The sequence below is a fragment of the Indicator indicator genome, chromosome 16, assembly GCF_027791375.1.
Source record: "Indicator indicator isolate 239-I01 chromosome 16, UM_Iind_1.1, whole genome shotgun sequence".
NCBI classification, from domain to species: Eukaryota; Metazoa; Chordata; class Aves; order Piciformes; family Indicatoridae; genus Indicator; species Indicator indicator.
Genome location: NC_072025.1, coordinates 10076454 through 10097264, shown reverse-complemented (window position 1 = coordinate 10097264; position 20811 = coordinate 10076454). Strand labels below are relative to the sequence as shown.

Sequence of the window (20811 nt, the reverse complement as noted above, 5' to 3'; positions counted from 1 at the left end):
GACTGTCACCGGGCACCTTCAACATGTGCAGACTGCTGCAGCAACACTGACCAATCACTGATAACTGTCATTATCTCAGACAGCTTTTAATGATTTCAGCATAAAAGAAAAAATACTGCAAGAAATGAAACATTAAAATTACTAACATTAAACGCAGAACTGTTGATTTTCAAACCATTTTAGTTCCCTGAGACCACTACACCCACTGAACAGAACAGCTGACTGTGCCACAGCCACTACTTCCACAGCAAACTGTCCAAGCAGATCAGAATAACTGAGACATGTAGACTGACAAATCCCTACAGATATCTTTGTTTACCTTCTTCCTCTTTACCAATAGAAAATCCCTCTCTGAAGCAAAAAAACTAAACCTGTTAAAAACTTATCCATCAAATAAGCATTTCAGAGGAGATTAAGGAAGCCCAGAGCTATTCAATTTAATCATCAAAGCACACCATAGTTTTTGTGGTATTTTTGCTTTCTGTGACTGGTGCATTGGATGTATCACTTGATCCTGTCTTTCAGATTCATGAGTCCACAGCAAATAATATCAAATAGAGGTATGTAAGCACACACACCACAAAATCATCAGCCTGGGAAAACAAACCAAAAGAATGCAGAATTATTGACATCAGCATCAACATTCATACCAATCCATTCATACACAAGCCACCTGGCAAAACTGTGTCATTAACACTGATTTGAAAAGATTCTGATATGGACTTTGAAATGTTTGCCTGTGATGACCTACTTCAAAGCTGAGTTGTCTCGATGCCATGTAACATAGATGAGATTGGCTGAAAAGATCAGAGTGAGATATCCTTAATATAAAATGAAGAGATCAAATAACAGAGCATTTTGATGAGAAGAACATTAGTACTTACTTTGCCTTTGATCCTAAATCATCTATGTTTGTTAACCCTGAGGACACTGCCAAGGTGCTGATAGTTTTAAGGAAGCTTCTTGACAGGGTGGTTTGAAGGCTGCCACTTCAGGACATCATCTTCCCTCACTGCTTCAGTACTAAGAGGTTTAATTAAATCTACTGCCTATTTTTATGGAGTTAATACTGGTTTGTTCATTTCTTTTGGAATAACAGGTCTAGGTTATGGCTAAGGGTATCAACCCCACAGTGTATGACAGTTTCTATTTTTATTTAAATCAAACCAGTTGGTAAAGGCAGCAACCTTCAAACACTGAAATCTCCTCCTGCTTCAGTGTAAGAACAAGAACACAATAAATAGCTTTTATTTAATCTAGCAGTGACAGTCTGGTCTGCTTTATCTCACTGCTGTTCCTTTACTGCAGTTCTGTGGTAATAGGTAGACTTGTAAGCTTGGAATTGCTTTACATTTTCAAAACTGTGAATTTTGACTGATCAAAGAACCTGACACAAACTCCTAGGGAAGGAATCTGCAACTCAGGGACCATTTGGGATAGAGCCTGTTCTCAGCATACACACATAATTACCACTAACATCAATGTGTGTCATGCCTATCAAAGACAGAAAGGGAACTTAATGATATGTGACCCTATGACTGAGTTACAGCAGCAGGGAAACCAATCCAAGAAAATAATTTTGAAACTAATGACATTGCTGAAAGGTCACACAGGATTTGTTCTGAAATGCTGGCAAGTTTGAAATTAGCTGCAGATACTCTGACAGCCATAGGAACCAATACAAACCTAGCTTAAGCTAAGTGACATACTTTACACCTTACACTACAAAGCAGATTTCCAAACTGTGCAAGGACACAAGTCCATACATGCAGCTGGCAAACATAACTCTGACCTAAGCACACATACTATTTTTTGCAATCAACTTCCCAGCATCCCTTTTGCATATTTGTGACAGCAGTGACCAAAATAACCTCCAGTATCTACAATCAGGACATCCACACATCTTTGAATCCGAGAGCATGACCAAACAGATCCATTTAATAAAGATCCTCTTTCCCCTATGATGTAACTGCAACAAAAACAAGAACACAGAAAATTTTACCAAAACAACTTCCGCATCGACAGGGTGAAATAAAAGAAATTTATGTAGTGCATTGAAAATAAAAGCAGTGTAAAAGTGCTAAATATCATTGTAACTGCTTTATCAATGTTCCCAAAAATCTTAGAATATTGATGTTATATGAACAGATATAAATATTTATACAAACAGAGATAAATATTTAATGCTCTGCTTGTTCCAAACAACTTTATTCAGCCTTGGAGTAATTACCCACAGAAACAACTTTAAACTCCTTTCCTGTGAAAACCATCTCCTTTCATCAGGTTATCAATATAAAGTTAAGAGTTCTCTGTGGCATCAGTGAGCTTCACAGAAAGCAGCTTAATGAACTTGTCAACAAATTCAGAAAGCAACTTCCCACCCAGAAAAGGCCAGCACCAGCAGGCTAAAGGGAGCACTGTCTTCAAGGGACTGGGGTTCTTCCAGCGTAGGAGGGAGGATACATAGCAGACAAACGCAGAATAAAGTAACAGAAGGTCAAATACGTGGTAGAAGATGAAATAATAACATTTTGTACACCTCATCTGAAGGCTCACTAAATAGGCATTTCCTAAAAATACCAGTGACTGTAAACTTGAAATTAAGTATGTCTGTATTCTTTTACCTAAAGCACTCTTCTTTTTTCAGCATGAAATGTGGTTTGGGAGAGATACATGGACTTCTTTGCAGAGCTGACCAGCCTGTGTGCTCCTCACTCCCCTGCCAGGGTAGGTCTCAGGTTAAGTCTTTGGGCAACTGTGCTCCACTTCTGTGTGATGCTTCCACTGTTACAGCTATTTGCTTTTCTCTTTTCACTTACCCTAAAGAGAAAGGCAGCTGTAAACCCCATGAGCCCTGTAAAGTTTAACACAAGTCTGTGCAATATATTTAGCTTCACCTTTGCCTAAGTGTGGTGTTGTGTGGCAGCAAACAAGGCTGTACATGTTCAGCAGTACTTGTTCAGTGCAAAAGCCTTTGAAATTCAGCCCAGGGTGTGCAGCATCTGTTAGGAGCCATTATAAAAACTGGCAAGTCTACAAACCCAGGATTTGCTTTTCAAAGGGAAGCAATGTAGCTGTTCAATAAACAAATAAAAATTCATTCAGCAGTTTTCTAACACTCTTGGACCAATCAAGAACAACCGCAGCCAGGTGCGGGAAGTCTTCCCGAAACCTCTCACATCAAGGGCAAGAGGCAACATCTTGCCATTTGTCACTCTTCTGAACAAAATATTATAATTACAAAGTTCTGTGCAGCCCAAAATAAGTTCCGTTATCCTTGGCTCTTGGCCTCTTTAAGATGAGAAAGCACCCCTGTTTTGTCCTTTTACTTTCCAACTGCTTCCTACAGCCCACTTAACACAAGCACATTTTTCCATTCTTCTTAGGTAGTTTCTAAGCCACCATCCCTGGGAGGTCACCTTCCTCTGGAGAAGTATTCCATATAACCAGACAGCACCAATAAATGCCACCCCAGCACTCTGCCTTCACCTGTACTGCAGGAAATCCTTTTCCCTCGTTTTTCAAGCTTCCTTCTTGCAGTGCTTCTCTGCACAGCAGCACAGCCACTCCTTCCCCATGGAGCCACGTCATCCTGGCATTCCCAGTGCCAAAGCTGCCAAATTCACTTGTATTGGCACATCCCAAAAGGTGAGGCCTGACACAGATAATTATTTTTTCCACCCTCAAAGGGCTGTTGTGTGGATTACAAAGGTAACTTTCGCAAAACACCCAGAATTGCAAAGTACTATGTAAGCACTAAGGGTTATTAGACACTGAAATGTTTTGAATCACTCTGTGCAGATGTGATGGGGGGTGGGGAGGAAGAAGAGAAAAGTGAGTTACACAGCATTATGGCCCAGGAGCAAGCGTCACTTCTTCTGCACAACAGCAGCTACACTTCCTGGTCTGTTCCACCTGCACACCCTGTACACATCAGCTTATTCTGACTGTCTTGATTTAACACGCTCTTAAGACTTGACACAGTCTGGTCTTCAGAGATGCCACACGTGAAGAATTCAGAGAATTGTTCAGCTGCACCCTGAGTCACAACAATTGCTTCCAACTAAGCAGTAAATTAATTCTTTGCAAAACCACTCATTTTTAATAAGCATTAAACGTTAGTCCAACAAAAAAACATGGACTTCAATCACATGTTATATATATATATATATATATATATATATATATATATATATATATATATGTATATATTTCCAGTAACTTTTTTAAAGCCTAACAGCATTTCTAACAAACATCTTCTTTGACCACTGGGCTGGAAAGCTCAGCACCTGGGGTCAGCTCTGAGCTGATCTAGACATGGGCACAGCACACCCATTTCTGCCTTAGCTGTCTTCTGTAGAAGCAGAAATTCATGTATTAGTATTAGAGGAAACAGACTTTGGTGAACGTTTGCAAAGTGTCTGGAACACACGAAGCCTCCAGTGAAAGCAAACATTATGCAATACGTTAGCTGGCACAGAGACCCCTTTTAAAGCTGCGGGAAACGAAGGTGAGCAAAACATAGCATCTTACCTTTTGTGTGCTGAAAACGAATTAGCTTTGGGAGGATATGATCAGGAAACTCACTTAACTGTTTCACTATCAATTCCATATTCTATTCTCACATATTTTATTGTCAAGCTGGTGTGATCAAACTACTGGCTCAGGATTTTTCATTCATGGGCTCTATGTCCCACTTTTGCTGCCTTGGTGAACTTGCCAAAGTTGCTCTTCCACTTTCTCATGTCTGTTTCAGCTTACAAAATGGAAATAATGACACCAATCTCTTCTGTAGAGAACTTTGAGATCTGCTCTTGGAAAGTGTCAAACAAAAATGAGACATAACCTGAATTTTCTTCAGCCTGTTCCAGCTGAAAACACTCTGAAATACCTGAAGTTCTTAAACATCATTTGGTCCTCTTCCACAACAACTTGGTAAAAAAGTTGTGCAATACTGTGAAACCCAGAAGATGTAGTTTTTTGATGTGTTGTTCCTTTTTTTTTTAACAAGTCACACCACTTGCCATTTTAACTGTATTCAGAAAACACAGTTCCCAACTGTACAAATGGCAAAAGGTGAAAACATAATGAATTGATAGTTACATCTCTCAGCCTATACAAATGAAGAAAACTGAGATCAGCACATGCTGCAAAATCATGACAGATTGCACTCTAGAGGAACACAAAGATGAGCCAGCACTATGCAACTGATTTATCTAGGGATTAGTCAGAGGTCACTCCTGTAACAGTTTAGGAAAGCTCATTGCTTAGCTGCCAGCAGGACACCTCACATGAACTCTAGCTTCCAGCTATGACCATACTTAACCCTTTTGTTGCCTAAAAATCACTGCTCATACATGTAGGTCCCTGATATTACAGTGAGTAGGTTACCCCATCTGCTGTCAGGTGCCCATAATATCATAAAATGTCAGACCCAAAGTATCAGAGACTATTCCAAAATCATCTGTTCTCTCCAGAAAGGATAATTTCTCTTTACTTTCTAATTTTAACAACAGAGCTCCAAAAGTACCATCTCTTTTCAAGGCAGGTATTTAATCTAAAAGTCATGTGTCAAAGCCATAAGTCAAAGGAGGCCATTGTATGTTTGTAGAGTGCCCACCACAGCAGGCTTTCATTTCATAACTGGACGCAGATCCGTAACGGGTTGTTAATCATACCCCTCCCGACTTCTGCCAGCAGAGAACAGAGTATCTGTTTATCACACACTCAAAAGCAAAGCAGCAGCTGATCAAATGTGCATTTTTGTAAGAGAACATCATCTTGAGAAGCCCGAGATAACTAAGGACTGTCAGCCAAGGTGCTTTCAAAACACCTACCCAAGAGCTCCCTAAGCTGCCTTTTGAACCAGAAAGTAACAGAAAAAAAAATCTTTCCAAAGCTGAGAGCCATCATACATATGCTAAAAATCTGACAAAACAGAGAGGCAGCCTGCTTATTGAAGGTAATTTAATCAAAAAGATACACAGTAACATCAAATAAATCATTACGCTTTGTCTGAACAGAAAAAGCAAAACTGCTTTTGAAAACTGATGTTTTCATACACTGTTACTTCCCATCCTGATATTCACTGAGTTTTATAGAGGTCTTGCCAGTATGTAATGCTGTTTGCAAATCTTACTTTCAACTTGCTCTTTGCCAGATAACTTTACTACTTAATCAGGAGGCAATCTCCAAATTAACTTTATTAAATTGAAAAGCCTGCAGTATCTATCATTAACCACGAGTGGCATGGAACAAACCAGACAAACAACATGATGATAGAAAAATAGATTATCTTAATTATAGCAATACGCCCTTACCAGGCAGGGAAAGGGAACCTCTGTAACCATGATTTAAGACTTCTTCCTCTAACAGTGTTAGGAAACTGATAATCTTAAGTCTCATACATTAAAGCAACTGCTAACAGTTTCACAAGTATAATCATCAACATATCCTCTCACTGCAAACCCCCCAGGAGGCTTCTAGCAAATGGTACAAAGAAAATGATGGTTACAATTCCTGCTAAAGTTGTAAAACATTTCAAAAACTTTAAAATCTAATACTTTCCAATTGATGCTTTGCCTCAGTTTTAATTGTTACCACAGAGGGGCGAGTGCCAAGAAGCAAATTCTTCTCTGTTAACAATTTGGAAATGCTAACTTACAAAAGCAGTATGCATCGTAGTTCAAAGGGTTCAACACATGCAAGCACCTACACTTTGACAGTACGGTTTGTATTTCTGAGACAAAAATAAGTTCTTCAATAATAATTTACTTCTTTTTAATTTGCTTGTCTGCCTTAAGCATTGTCCCAAAGCTGCTCAAATGAATCAAATTATCCATGAACAATACATTGACATGAGAAGAGAGAGACCTCTGAGCACAGGTCTCAGCTCTTTCCAAAAGCACAGCTTATTTCTACAGAACTACAGCAAAGCCCCCAAAATGCCCTGCACAAAAACCCATAGCAAGGGGAAGCCCCTTGAACAGGACCCCAGCTGGCCAATCCTGTTCCCTCCCACTGTGACACACCTGCAGATGGATCTCCTCTCATTCCGACATGGGATGAGATCTGCTCTGGAACCCTTACACCTGCTGTCTGGAGCATCATACAACCCAAACCAACACAGTTCTTGGTAAGTAGGAGGCATACACAACCCTAAATCTAACACAATTTAAATGCAGTTGTAAAACTAGTTCACTGCTTATTTTGGACACAGCAGAGGGAAAGTGTTGGAAACAAAAAACATCAGTCTGTGCAGAGGAGTGGTAGGAGATAGATAAAGAAAGGGGAAAAGGCACAAAGATACAGACGAGAAGGGAGGAATAGAAAGGGAGAGCAGAGAGAAGTGGGGGAAAAAAGAAAATAAATAATTATCCAAAATGGGATTACTCTTAATAGAGCTGAAGTGCACATTTTCTTGTGCTGAAAAAGACATGAAGCAAACAGTAATCACTTATGTCACTGCCAGCTATGGATAAACACATTAACCCTCTGCTGCAAACCAGTGACAGAACTGCGGCTGAAAGAGGAAATGGATGCCCAGATGAGCACACCACCTCACAGTCCATACAAAACACTCCATTTGGTTCTCTACATAGAAGATTTCACATGCAAAGGTATCTTTATGTGCTGGTTTGTACTGCAATTAATCTCAAGTCATTGCTGAATATCACTGTTCATGCACAAGCCATGTATGAGCTCCATCCCTGTCATTCCAGAGCCCATGTTTTTGCACTGCATCTTTCTAAAGACATAATGCAAATATTCAATGTATAATTCAGCTTTCTTGATTGCTGTCATGGGGCATTTCCTTCAGCTGCAGAAGACCACAGAGATAATTTACTTACAACTACACACATGGAAGGAATTTCTCAGTCAGAGCAGATGAAGTAAGGAAGGTGGCAAGAAAAACTCTAAATCATTAAATTATAAATTAACAAGGTGACTAAGGAGTAAATATTTAGAAGAGCTCACTGAAGCCTTCTGGATAGGAGCATCATGACTAATTATTCCAGTGATCATTAAAACATGGAGTTAGGAAAGATTAGAAACAACAGAAAAATAAATCTGATTAATTACATGCATACATGCAGATTAATGCCCATATTAGTAGCTACCATATGAATATTCACTGCAATTATTAAAGCATTAAATAAATCATAGACAATCTCATTTGAATCTTTAAATAACCAGCTTCAGAAATGTAAATCTGCACATTTTTTTCTTTAATTTTTTAATTCAGGAGTAAAACGTGATTTGTTCAGAGTATAGGAAGTACCACTGAAGCTAAAGGGCAGGGAAACTGATTAAGAAATTAGAAACAGCATTAGAAAACAAAATCCAATGAGCAAACCTAGTATGTCCAAGTGACAGAAAAGTTCTTAAAAACAAACAAGCAAAAATAAACAAATAGAGATAAAAGAATATAAACATTGGGAAACTAAATAAACAATGAAATTGTTACTTCAGTGTAGAGGAATTTGTATCACTTGAGCTGTGTGCTCAGAATTCATTTTACACCTATGAAAGTACTGTCAGTTATTCATAAAAGGAAAACATGTTTATATCATGTTGTAGATGCACAAAGGAATTAATTTGTTAATGAAAAAGGATTATTTAAGATAATTTCCATGCTTATATAATTCCTTGTTACTTGTTTCTAAAAGCAATGTCTGCTGCATCTTATTTGTTGCTATTCAGGACAGCAGAATTGCTGGAGGGTGCAGCAAGAGCTGAAGAGCAGGCAATTAACTCAAAAAGGAAAAACCACAGCAGAAACTCTAGCCAAAATCTTAGTCCCATGCCTTCCTCTGGCAGCAGAGAATACAGATGGTGTCAGGCAGAAACCTCCACTGCACAGACTTCACCTGATAAGCACACAGAATACAGACAATCCAGCAATTTGAGACTGCAGCACAGGTAAGAGGTAAGCCCACTTCAGATAGTGGTTAGAGGCAGCCAGCAGAAAGAGATCCTCCTCCAACCTCTTAATTCCATTCCTTAAGATCATAAATTGTGGGAATTTGGATTGCATCCATCTACCCATCACTGACCTATAATTGCAAGTCACTGAAGTGTTCCTCAGATGCAAAAGAAGGCTAATAAATTCTTATTTTTTAGATCTTTTAGAGGGACTTGAGTACCAAGACTGTTTAAAACAAGTGTTTTAGACCTGTAAAACAGCAGGGACCTAGACTGACAGAGCCACAATGCAGATGAGACTGTCATAACACAGAGCTTTGCCTTTGTATCTCCATATCAGATTATGTCTGTTTTCCTAGCAGAAAGGAAGTGAAGTGAATATCTCTGCCATTCACCAGCACAGATGTGGGGTGTATTTGAAACACTGGCTATTTCACAATTAACCTAAGTCATGAAATGTTGTACTGTAACATATCCGATTTCTTTAGACATTATTTTTTACCTGGGTATCACATATCACCATATTCATGCACACAGCTAACTTCATAGCATATAGAACATTTTATTCATTCCGGCTCTTACATGAATTCAAAGATGAACATTTTATCATTTCCAACCCATTCTCCCCTTGCCTCCCCCTCCTGCACCGCAGTGTGAGGGCCGCTGCAATTAATCTAGAAATCTGACACAGTTTTACTTAATCAAATTGATCATGGGCTCTATTGTCAACAAGGAAAATTTGTACCAACAACAGCTTGCAGCTAACCAGTGAGGGGACCATCATGTTAACCAAAGACCTTACAGTAGCTCAAAAGATCTTTATCCTAGAAACGAAATATTTCAAAAGCTCCTCAAATTGAAAGCCTCTTGGGGTAAAAGGGAGGAAGTTTCTGACAAGCATTCTCCTTGGGTCACAAGTTCATTTTTATGCAATATTTAAAGAAGAGAGGATTTCCTGCACAGCTCTTACAGTGTGCTTAGGGACCGTTTTCAGGCACTCTGTGCAATTGTCCCTCTGCTCCCTCTTAATTCTAGTCAACAATAATCACAGGCAAATTACATAGCTGGGACTTTACCAACACAACTAGGAGCCTCTAATAGCACTCATAAGCTGAGTGATTTTTTTTTTCTGTTGTCGCTATCATATATAAATATGAACAGTTCAGAATCTGGCACTTTTCTCTTTAAAAATCCACTGACAAATAAAAAGTATCTCCACATTTTGTCAAACTAAAACAACAATCTTATAAAGCACTGGGCTAATTTTAGGCCTAAATACTGATAAGTTATGTGACTATTCCTGTTACCTATCAGGGACTATGGCATTCATATGCTTTACTGTTCACCAACTTAGGCAACTTGTCCTCTTGTGCAATGTACTAAAACATGAACTAAAACTGGATAAAAGACAGACCTTGCAAAATATTTAATGAGCTGTAAATTAAAGGGAAGGCGAAAGAACAGAAGTCTTATGTCTTCTTTCTTCTAGAAAAGCAATTATTTCAAGACCCATGGTCTACAAACCTGGCCATCTGCTTGTATGCTTCCTCAGCCACTGCAAAGATATGTGGATCCATATCCCCCATATTTTGGCCACTGTAGGCGTTGATGATATCTTCGCCATAGATAGGCAGTTGTTCATAAGGATTTATGGCCACTAAGACAATACCTACAAAGGAAATTAAACAAAAGAAATTATTAATAGCTGTTTCAAAATAAACTGAAAGAATATTTTAATACAAACTACTGTTCTAACCTAGACAAGAATAAGGATCTGGTATTACTGATTTAAACATATTCCTTCTGACCACAGTTTTGCATGCAAAAATAGTATCACAAGAGTTTACTTCCACCCTGCTTCAGGAAACACAGCAGGAACAGCATTTTACTCTTTGTCTCTATCTGCTTTTTCTAAAGCTAGTATGCACAAAACAACCAGATTCAGAGTGTGTCAGCTTGAAATACCACCTGCTCAAGGCAGTAAACCAATGAATGTGCATTGTTCCTCCCTGTGTTTTACTGTGAATTATGAACAATAATGTGACTTGTGAATTATAACTACTGCATGGCTTTGCTAACTGTCAGTGCAAATATGTGAAAAGGGTTAACACTTCAGCCATTATGCTGTGCCCAGGAATAGTAACTCCAGTTTTTGTAACAAGCAACAAAGTAGAGTCATGGTGTAATTTGGATTCCAGGGCATTTCTGCCAGTCAGGCAGGACAACCTCCCGCTCAAAGGGATAAAAAGAAAAATGCATGTAAACACATTTTGTAAGGCTGATGCATAGCAGTAGACAGTAATATTAGGAAATTGACCTTTCAAGATCCCTCACAATCCAAACCATTTTATGATTCTACGAAATTAAGTAATTACAATTCTAGAAGGCACCATAAAACCCTCATCTTACACATCCATGTTTACAGCTACTTAAATCTTTCATTTTCCTGGTTTCCACTTCAATTAAACATATATCTGCCTTTTTAAATACCCCTCACTACTAGAGCATTTCTGAATTCATGCCATCCTTTTACTCTCCCTGCACAGCAAAGCTTAGTTTAACTCCTTACATCTTTCCTAGCCACAAAGTGAGATCTCAAATGCTTTGGGTATGATTTGCCTTTTCACGAGGAGTGATGACTGCTCTGGCCACAGGGATGATTTGACAAAGATTACTTATACCTTTCTCTCCTGCAGCATTTACAACAGGTAGGGAACACTTATTTGCTCCTTGCAGGGGTGAAAACACTGATCACTGTCACATGAGACCCAGCTGTGCCAGGCAAACTGTGCCCTCTTGACATGGCAATTCCTCCTCACCTTGAAAACGCGGTAAGTGGGGGGGGGGGGGGCGGGGAAAGAAACTCTAATTTTAACTGTGACCATTTCAAAAACAGGATTTCTTCTTACACAAGTATTTTAGCACCTAAAAGCAACAATGCAGATACAGATGGCTGCAGAGTGACTACAGCAAGTATGCTACACACACTCCTTGGACAAACCATTTCTGAAGAACCCACACGAGAAGCATTTCCACAGCACTCAACTCATTTCTAAATTTACCCAGAAATTCACACGCATGCACAAAGACTTCCTCAATGCAGATCCTAGCCCTGTGCTCTGTGCAGATCACAGTGTTGTGATATCTAGCTAAGAAATTTTCCATGGAAATGCTGGGAGAAGGGAAGTGAAAGCATCCACAGCCTGGCACTGCTGCTGGGAGAATAATCCCATTTTTAAATCCTATCATGCATTTATAGATCAAGCACAAATATTTAACAGTAGAATATTTGACAAAGAGATATGAGACATCTCAATCTTTCCTCAAATCTGTGGCAAGTTTTATAGCTAGACACACCCATGTCAGCAGTCAGTGTTTTTCCATCAGCCCTGACTTCACTGAAATGACTCAGGAGTTTGAGTGAAAACTCTCTGTTAAAAGTTAATGCCAAGTTCTAGCGCCGCACTGATAAGCCAAAAAGAAGAGAGGGGTTAGGAAGGAGAAGAGATCTCAGTACTAACACACTCGAGGAATGTTTTGGCATTGCTCTTTGACATCTGTCCTTTGTAACTGTGTAAAAGTAGTAAAAAGTTAAGCAAGGCCTCCTCACCACTGAGCCGAGCCTCTCACGCTTGCAAGTCTAATCAAAGAGGCATTAAAAAAAAACCCTGTATGAGGCTTCAGACAATTCCCCCCTGGTTTTGGTTATGTTGGCAAAAATAAACCCTTGAATTCAAAACAAGAAGCTGCATGACAAGTCTCCAGCATATTAGATCACTCAACTTCAGTAGCAATCTGAAAAAAAATCAACAAGCGACTACCATCCGGAAATATCCAAAACAAGGAATTCTATGCCTTCTATGAAATTTTTACATCAGATTAACATGTGTTTTCATTCCTGCAATTACACTACACTGAACCTTAGCTACTCTTTTTGCCAGTCTTCCTATATATAATCAAAATAAGTCTATCTAATTCTTTTATCTCAAATATATTCTCCTATCTGTGATAAAGTGGATATTAACATAAATAACTTACTATAGTTTGCTCTCCTGCACAGCAAGCAGTACTTTATACATTTGAACTAATCAGCAGTATTCACTGAGGTTTCATCACAGCCACAGCAGGTTTTCCATGTAAACATTCCAATTTTCCTTTGTAATTTTTCAATGTCCTTCATTTATCCTCCACTTCCTATTCCCAACACTAAAGCAAAGTTATAAATCACCTCTTAATTGCTGGTGAAAGGCTGACTTAAAATCAAGAAATCAGGAAGTTTTCTGTTTAAAAGCTTGGATTGCTTCAAAAGTGAAATTTTAAATAATTTAATATCCATTTGACATGTTACACTAAGACAGCATGGTTGAATTCATTTCTATGGCCATGGACATCCATCCATCCCAGTTCTAGTTCTGCTGGTTAAGAATAATGTTACCATAATTTTCTTGGTGGATTAAAGCGGTTTTAATCTCCCTCAGGCTAAATCAGATGGGTTAGATCAAACCACCTTCATGGGGCATTTAAACTAACCTGGCTAATGTGTGAGTCAGATTAAGGAGGTAAATGCTGTTCCTTCTGCAGACAGAGCTCTAAGGTAACCACATTTGCAGGGGGGAGGTAACTTGTACTCAGGATGGGAACTGATAGGGTGGTTTGAAAGGTCAATGTTTATGGCCAAAAACCAGGTTTTTAAAGGCTGACACACCAACTTTATGTTCCTTAGCTTTTAACAACGTACATATGCCTACATTCCAAGCTAATAAATCCTCAAGTCACCAGGCAGTGTTAAACCTCCTTCACCTGGAGTTTGACCATCAGGAACTCCCACAGGACTGGATACACATGTTTATGATAAACCCACATGTGGCTCCCAGAATCATCACTTGAGTTTTGGTCAAAAGCAAAACAGCCACTATCCCTGGCCCTTTTGCAGACCCATCCATGAAGAGCTAAAGGCCTTCCAGCCCTATGAGGGCTGGAACTACAAAAGCAGCCAAACCCACAAGTATAGCTGCACTAGGAAAAACATCCTGTTTTCATGTTTTCCCAAATATGAAACTAGCAGACTTCAGAAAGCCTCTTAAATGATGCCAAACACAAAGCATGTTTGCAAACAGCCAGGCAGGCTGTTATGGGAGGGGCATGGTGCTAGCAGTAGGCACAGGACCTTCAAACTCAGACTGAAAACCTCAGGCCATGAGACTCCAGTTGCACAAAAGCCTTTTCACAAAATGAATCCCCATCAAGAGCTTTGCCGTGGGGACACTAGGGAGAGAAACACAGACAATGTCTAGACTGGGGGCACTAAGGTGGTTTCCCACTGCTGGAACCAGAACATTAAACCCCAGCAGGGGCTGCCCAGAAAGGCTATGGAGATCACTGCAGATATTCAAATAATCAGATACTTTGGTCCAAGCCCTGAGCAATCTGATCTGGTCAGACCTGTTTTAAGAAGGAAGCTTCAATGAGACCTTCCAGAGGTATTTTCTAACCTGAATTATTCTGTGACTCTGTTCAAGCTCTGACTGCAGGATAGGATGAAATGTGGGTATGAATCATCTCCCACTCCTACAGGAACGAAGGTTGGCTGCATCAGTGGGTGACAAATTCTGATTCAGTCCCCTGTGGTCTGGACACTGATGAGAGCTGGGCAGGGAGCAGATGCAGTCTGCTGAGCATCCAGCAGATTAAAAATAGCTGGAGTGAGCAAAATGTGGCAGGACATTAATGCCTGTGGTCTGTCCATCACAAGATGTTCAACGCATTGGTTGTCTCAGCTCTCCATACTCATCACCATGCATGGAGCTATAGCTGAGACCAGAAGAGGGAAAATCTAACCCTTGGCATATTCCATATGCAGACCAGGATAGGACAAGGCTTCCACTGCAAAACACAAATTCCTGCTTCAGATACCTGCAGCCATGATTAGCTACTGTCAAGGGCCACCTTACAACATGCCTTTCCTACTCTGTACTTTGCAAAATGGCACAAAGTACAGTGAAATTATGAACAGCATGTCCAATAACATGTGGTAACATCAAGAAGGCTCAGTATACCCTTGTTTGCAATACCAAGAACCAGGACTGTCCTACAAAAGCCTGATGAGAGATAAAGTTAAATTGCATATTAAAAAAGAAATCACAAGGCATGTTTTCTACTGATATAATCTGGACTACAAGGGATACACAAATTCACTTACTGGAAAAAATGGGTCTTTGCCTTAATCAGTCAATTGCAAGAAGAAAACTTTCAGTATCTGGTTTCTAGCAATATCATCATCGTATTATGTTCTGTCTTAATTCAGTTTAAAATGTAAAAAAATCCAGTAATGACTAAACTGTTTCTTATGCAGTAGCACAATGTCCAAAGTACAGGTAAACTAGGCAAATATTTGAAAAATTCACAAAGTTTATGTACATTGAAAGGTTACATTAAAAATCAGTAATGTCTTCTGACTAAACACTGCAATTTAAAAGAAATACATGCACACAGTAAAGAGAAAAAAAGGCCAGAACTATGAAATCTAAATTTTAAGCTTAAACTATCTCACAATGTTTCTTTAAAATAGACCACCCAGCTGCAATTTTGCACTTACAATTAAGTGATCATTAAAGTAACTTCTCCCCACTCTGGCCACTGGAAATTATCACAGGCAACAACTTTGGATAATCTCTAGTCTGAGTTAAATAGCATTTTTAAACTGAGATTGTTCCTAATTGTGATAGCTGCACTGATTGGAAAATATGAAAAAATAAACTGATATCTTCCATACAGAGATGGAGGAGCTCAATGAAGAGGTAGGCAATCATATCTAGGCAATAAATTCACCAAAGAGCAGAACTAGCTTCCTGCACCTGCTCCACATGAAGCCCTGCTCCAGTCCACACTTATCTAAGCAAGCTTACAGGGAACACCAACCAGCCAGGAATCCCACTGGCAAAGTAAAATTGCTGAATACGCATTTTAGAAATAGAGTCTATTGGGAAGGTAGAGGAACACACAGCAAAGTCAGTTTTCTATGAACCTTAATACTTTCAAGTCCACTTGATGCACATAAAGTCCATAAACATTCAGGGAGTTTTGAAAGAATAACCCAACATGCCCTGTCATTAAACGACTTTAAGTTCAAAGCAGACATGTCAATAACCAACTTTCCTTTTCCCATCTAGGGCACTCTCTGCAAAAACGATGGTATGAAAAGACAGTACTTGCCACAATAGGTATAGATTAGTTTAGAGTCTATAAATCGAACTTTGAGGTTGTGTAAAACAGCAGGTTCGTGGAGATAACTGAGCGCTGTGAGGTCATTTTCACCAACAAGTATGTCAGGGTTTCGCAAGGGTGGGAGTTCCTTTGTCTTCGGATCTAGGCAGTACTCTAGTTCCTGAAAATCAAATGGAAACACGTTGAAAGAGATGGTGTTTAGGGTTCCTCATTCAGCCTCTCCAACTGCTCTTCCCAGCAACACAGCCTAAGTTACACAAAACACAAGGCAGGAGTTAAATTATCTGATGATTTGACTTTGCAGTTCTTTCTACAAAAACGTCATTTAAAATCTCTCAAAAGGGTTTTCTAGATGCAATCATAAAGCAGTATCATCTTTTCAGACTATTACTTAAGCAAACCCCTTGCTTTTGCTGACAAATCTTTTTATTAAATAAACCAAAACATATTACATCCCAGCCATGTTTTCCATATTATTTTCCTCCTGAGCAAAGAAAAAGAAGCAGATTCCCATCAGGCTACAGCCAGCTTCATGCACAGTGATACAAGAGGAACACGTTGGCAGAACACACAAACTGAAAAGACGCAATTTATAATTTTTGAAGGCAAAGATTAATATCCAATATAGAGGTCACTAGAACTAAAATGATTTTGTTTACCTGCTACTTCCTTGTCCCCACACAATGTGGCTTAACTGGCAAACACCCCCATTCTGCTACATGCAATGTGCAAGTTCACAGCATCACCACAGAGCCTGCAACATGCCAGGGGGAACATTCATCTCGTCTGATTACAAAGGTTGTACTCAGCTTGCCATATAAGAAAGGTGAGTGAGTCAACGAGTTACTTCATTCAAGAAAGATATTTTATTTAGAAGCTATTCTATACTTATAATCTGTTCTTTTTACTGAATTCCTAGGTAGGCTTCTACATGAAAGTAGGATCTAAGTTGTCCCTTGGTAAGAAAGAAAGAAATTAAAAATAACGGTTTGACAAACTGCACTAGATCTTTGGTTTCCATTCAAAGATGTGAGGAATCATCATTAAATTAAAATAATTTAAATGGCATGAAAAAAATGAAGAGGCCTTCACCAGAAGGATGTAAGCTTTTCACAGACATGTCATCGTTTCTCTGTACCATATAGAGCATTATTTTTGTAGTGTCCTTAATCCTTGCCCCTTTTTATCTTTATTAATCTTCTGATGGTTATGCTTGACTTAAAAATCACACTTCTTTCTCTGCAACACTGTTCTCCTAGCAACACTGTTCTCACTGTAATAACAAACCAGGGTTATATATTTAACAGCATAAGTAGAAAAAGATGATGAACAGAGTAAGCAGCTGGAGAGAAGCAACAACTGTTTTATTTTATTTATTTTTAAAATCAGGCAAAATGGATTTTTGCAACAACACAGTATAATTTATTACACCAAAAAATGAAAATATTGCTGGCAGTCAAGGGACAAGAATAATTGCACATACATAAATACAGATATATTTTGACAGCACAGCTTCTTTTGTGAGATACATTAGTCTCTGATCAAGAACAAGAACTATCAGCTTAAGAACGATATGCAGACCTACCTTGCCCTCTTCAAGTCGAAGCTGGAGGACTTTGTCTCCAGGTTTATAATCTTTGATAAGTTCTGCTGACTTCCAGACCTCCTCTGAATCAGGGATCCAAACCCTGGCATACTGCAATACAACAGCAAAAGATCAGTGACTTCTTGTTGCAGCAGTACACATCAAAACTGCCTTATTTTTTCTTTTAAATACATATTTAACAACCAAGCCCTTAAGCAAGAGACATGTTGATTAGAACATCTGAGATTAATAAATTGTCCTATTGATAACAGGCTACACAAGCTTTATTTCAGCACCCACACAGAAAAAGGCATTTCCCATGCAAAGTAACGTTCCAACATATGCACTCAGTGATGAAAACCTACAAAGAAAAAAAGAAATAATCTGTTTTCAGAGAGATCAAAACCTTAGGTATCGAAGAAATTACTTGCAATAACTCTTCTGAGTAGGTTCTAAATGCATTTGCTGCACAATATTATATAGGTTTGGTTTTTTTCCTAAAAGAACACTTTAGCACATCTGTGTTAATTCAGGCAAAGCTACCTGATCTCAAGGGCTAAAAGCTCTTTCCTCTGTAGCTGCAAATAGGGCATGTTGAAAATGGATTATCTCCAGAATGTCAAAAGAAAAAAAAATTAAAATATTTGGTTGAGAAGGCCTCCAGATAATAGAAATAAAACAAACCAGCACTCCGGTTAATTAGTATTTGAACTCAAAGTTTATTCATAAAAGTAACCCAGAGCAAACATATGACTCATTTTCAAAAACAAGATGAATATTCATACCTTTGAATGAGTGAAGATATAATGGTCATCTCATATTAAGGAATCAATTAAAGGTGTATGGAAACCATCTAGTTACTTATACAGTTTCATGTACATGCAAATACGTGCATATGGAAACAGCTCTTGAGTAACACAAGGAAAAGGCTATGACATTTTTAATAAATTAAAGCTTCTGAACCAATGCTCTTGCAATGCCTAGAGAGCACTGAGATCATACCACACCCACCACACCTTTGCAAACAAAACAGCTTCTTGGCTCTAGAAGTGTAGCCATGTTGCAAAACATTCTCAATCTACTAAATTATTTCAAAATAACTGTAGTAATGTATTTGTCAAGGCATGGCGTTTGATGGCAGAGAAAAGTGCATGTGGTCACACAGCTTCATCACCTAATCTTACACAACTTAATTTTGCATAACACCTTCTGCCTCAAAGAACACTGAAGCTTTTTGGTTTGGTTTGGTTTTTTCCTTTTATTAACTCAGTTTTCCCACTGCTTAAAATGATGAACTTCTTGTTTCTACTATGGATTTTTTGACAGACCAAACACGATTCTGCCTTCTTGTAGCAAGACTGGAAACAATACGTTCAGCAAAGGCAGCAGGTTGCAGAGCAAGGCAGGAGGAGCCCCAGCCCCTGGCCCAGGACAGGGACATGCACCCTGCCTAGCTGGAGGATGTCGGGAAGGCTCCGTGCCTGGAACTCCTGTGAACTTCTCAAAGCAATTTGCTTTCCAAATCCAGGATGCTTCTCAAGAATGGTGCATGTGAGTAGCTTACAACAGCCTAGAACATCAGTTTTTGCCCTTAAAACATGCTTCAGCCATTAAAGCATTGCTGCTGCCTTCATCTAGAAAGCTCCCAAACTCTTGGAAAGCTCATGCCATACATGTGAAACAATTCTCTCTGCCAAGTGAAGGGACAAAAATAATGAAATTAATAATTTTTAAAATCACTTTCATTGTTCTCACTATAGAACATGCTATATTCCCACACCAGTTTATGCCAGTTGCAAGAATCTACTATACACAAAGACAAGAAACTTTGTCCATTGTAGTAAACACGTAGGTTTGCTGGGGTTTGGGTTTGTTTTTTTTTCCTGTGTGCTTCACTAGTTTCACATATATTTGTTATTGGTTTTGGTACAAAAGCACAGTATAACTTTATTACCTACATAGCCTCTTCCCCCCTGACATGAATATTGAAGAATTATTTGAAAAATGAATGGCCCCTAAACCATTCTCCAGTATGTGCTCCTGCCATTCAAAAGAGCACTGCATCTAACAGCAGTGGAAGCCAACAAAGACGACCTGAAGCAAACAGAAAGTTAGCAGTTTGGACACTTGGGCTCTAGCTGGTTTTCAGCCCTGCTGTATCCGCACCTTTGAGGCTGAGAAACCTCATTTGAGTTAAAAAGAAGGTGTGTGCTAACAAGTGCACATGCCAGTGCAAGTACAAACCGACAGAAAGTGCAGAATAATAAAGGATGTGCCAATAGAGGTGCAGTATTAGAGTGCTACAGTATCAGAGCTGAAGACAGAAGTGTACCACGCTTCGCCCAGCTTGCCTCCCACCTCATCCCAACTATAGCAGCAGTTCCCCATCCTCAAGATTTCTGATGGGATATTGCTTCCCTCTCATCATAGGAATTAGCAGAAAGAAAAGCAGATGTAATATGAAAGAGTATTTAAATGCTGTCTAGCAAAACAGCTAAGCAGGCTGGTCTTCTCTAGGCTGCACTAAGTTTGCTGATGTGCCTTGCAAGACACAATTGCTGTTAACTTCAGGCAGTGAATGCTGCACAGCAGTTTCTGTCTAGAGAAGGGAAAAAGAAAGCAGAAAATAGATCACCATAGAAACTGGGTTACTACAGACAGCTGAACCTTCCACACAGCACAAGCCTACAGATATTAAAATTATTCTATGAGCCCTAAGCAGTAGCTTTTCATCTCTAGCATCATTGCCTGGCTTTAAATACTTGCCAAAGAAACACCTGGTAAAAAGAATAGGTGGGAGGAAAGAGAGAGATGTTCCCAATTATAAGCATTGAATCACTTCACAACATTCTCACCTCATTAATTTAGCACAATGATTTGCAAAATCAAATCAAAATTCTATTTTTCTTATAATGTTGATGTTAAAATCCCATTGCTGCTTAGCCTTTAGTGGGATTCAGTTCTACAGCAGAAAACAAAGCACCACCACTGGCAGAAACAGGACCAAAGGCATCTCTCTTGGGAAATACTCTACTACCTCTACTATTGATCTCTCTTTATTCACTGGAATATAAAAG

The 20811-nt window shown here is 39.0% G+C and overlaps 1 protein-coding gene across 1 annotated transcript in view; it reads right to left on the bottom strand.

Annotated features, from left to right (window-relative positions):
* Nucleotides 1-20811, bottom strand: part of MYO5A (myosin VA) — an 89098-nt gene that overhangs the window by 62587 nt on the left and 5700 nt on the right. The window contains 3 exon segments of the mRNA XM_054388226.1: nucleotides 10450-10594; nucleotides 16138-16309; nucleotides 17735-17845. Coding sequence (XP_054244201.1) covers nucleotides 10450-10594; nucleotides 16138-16309; nucleotides 17735-17845 — 428 coding nt within the window.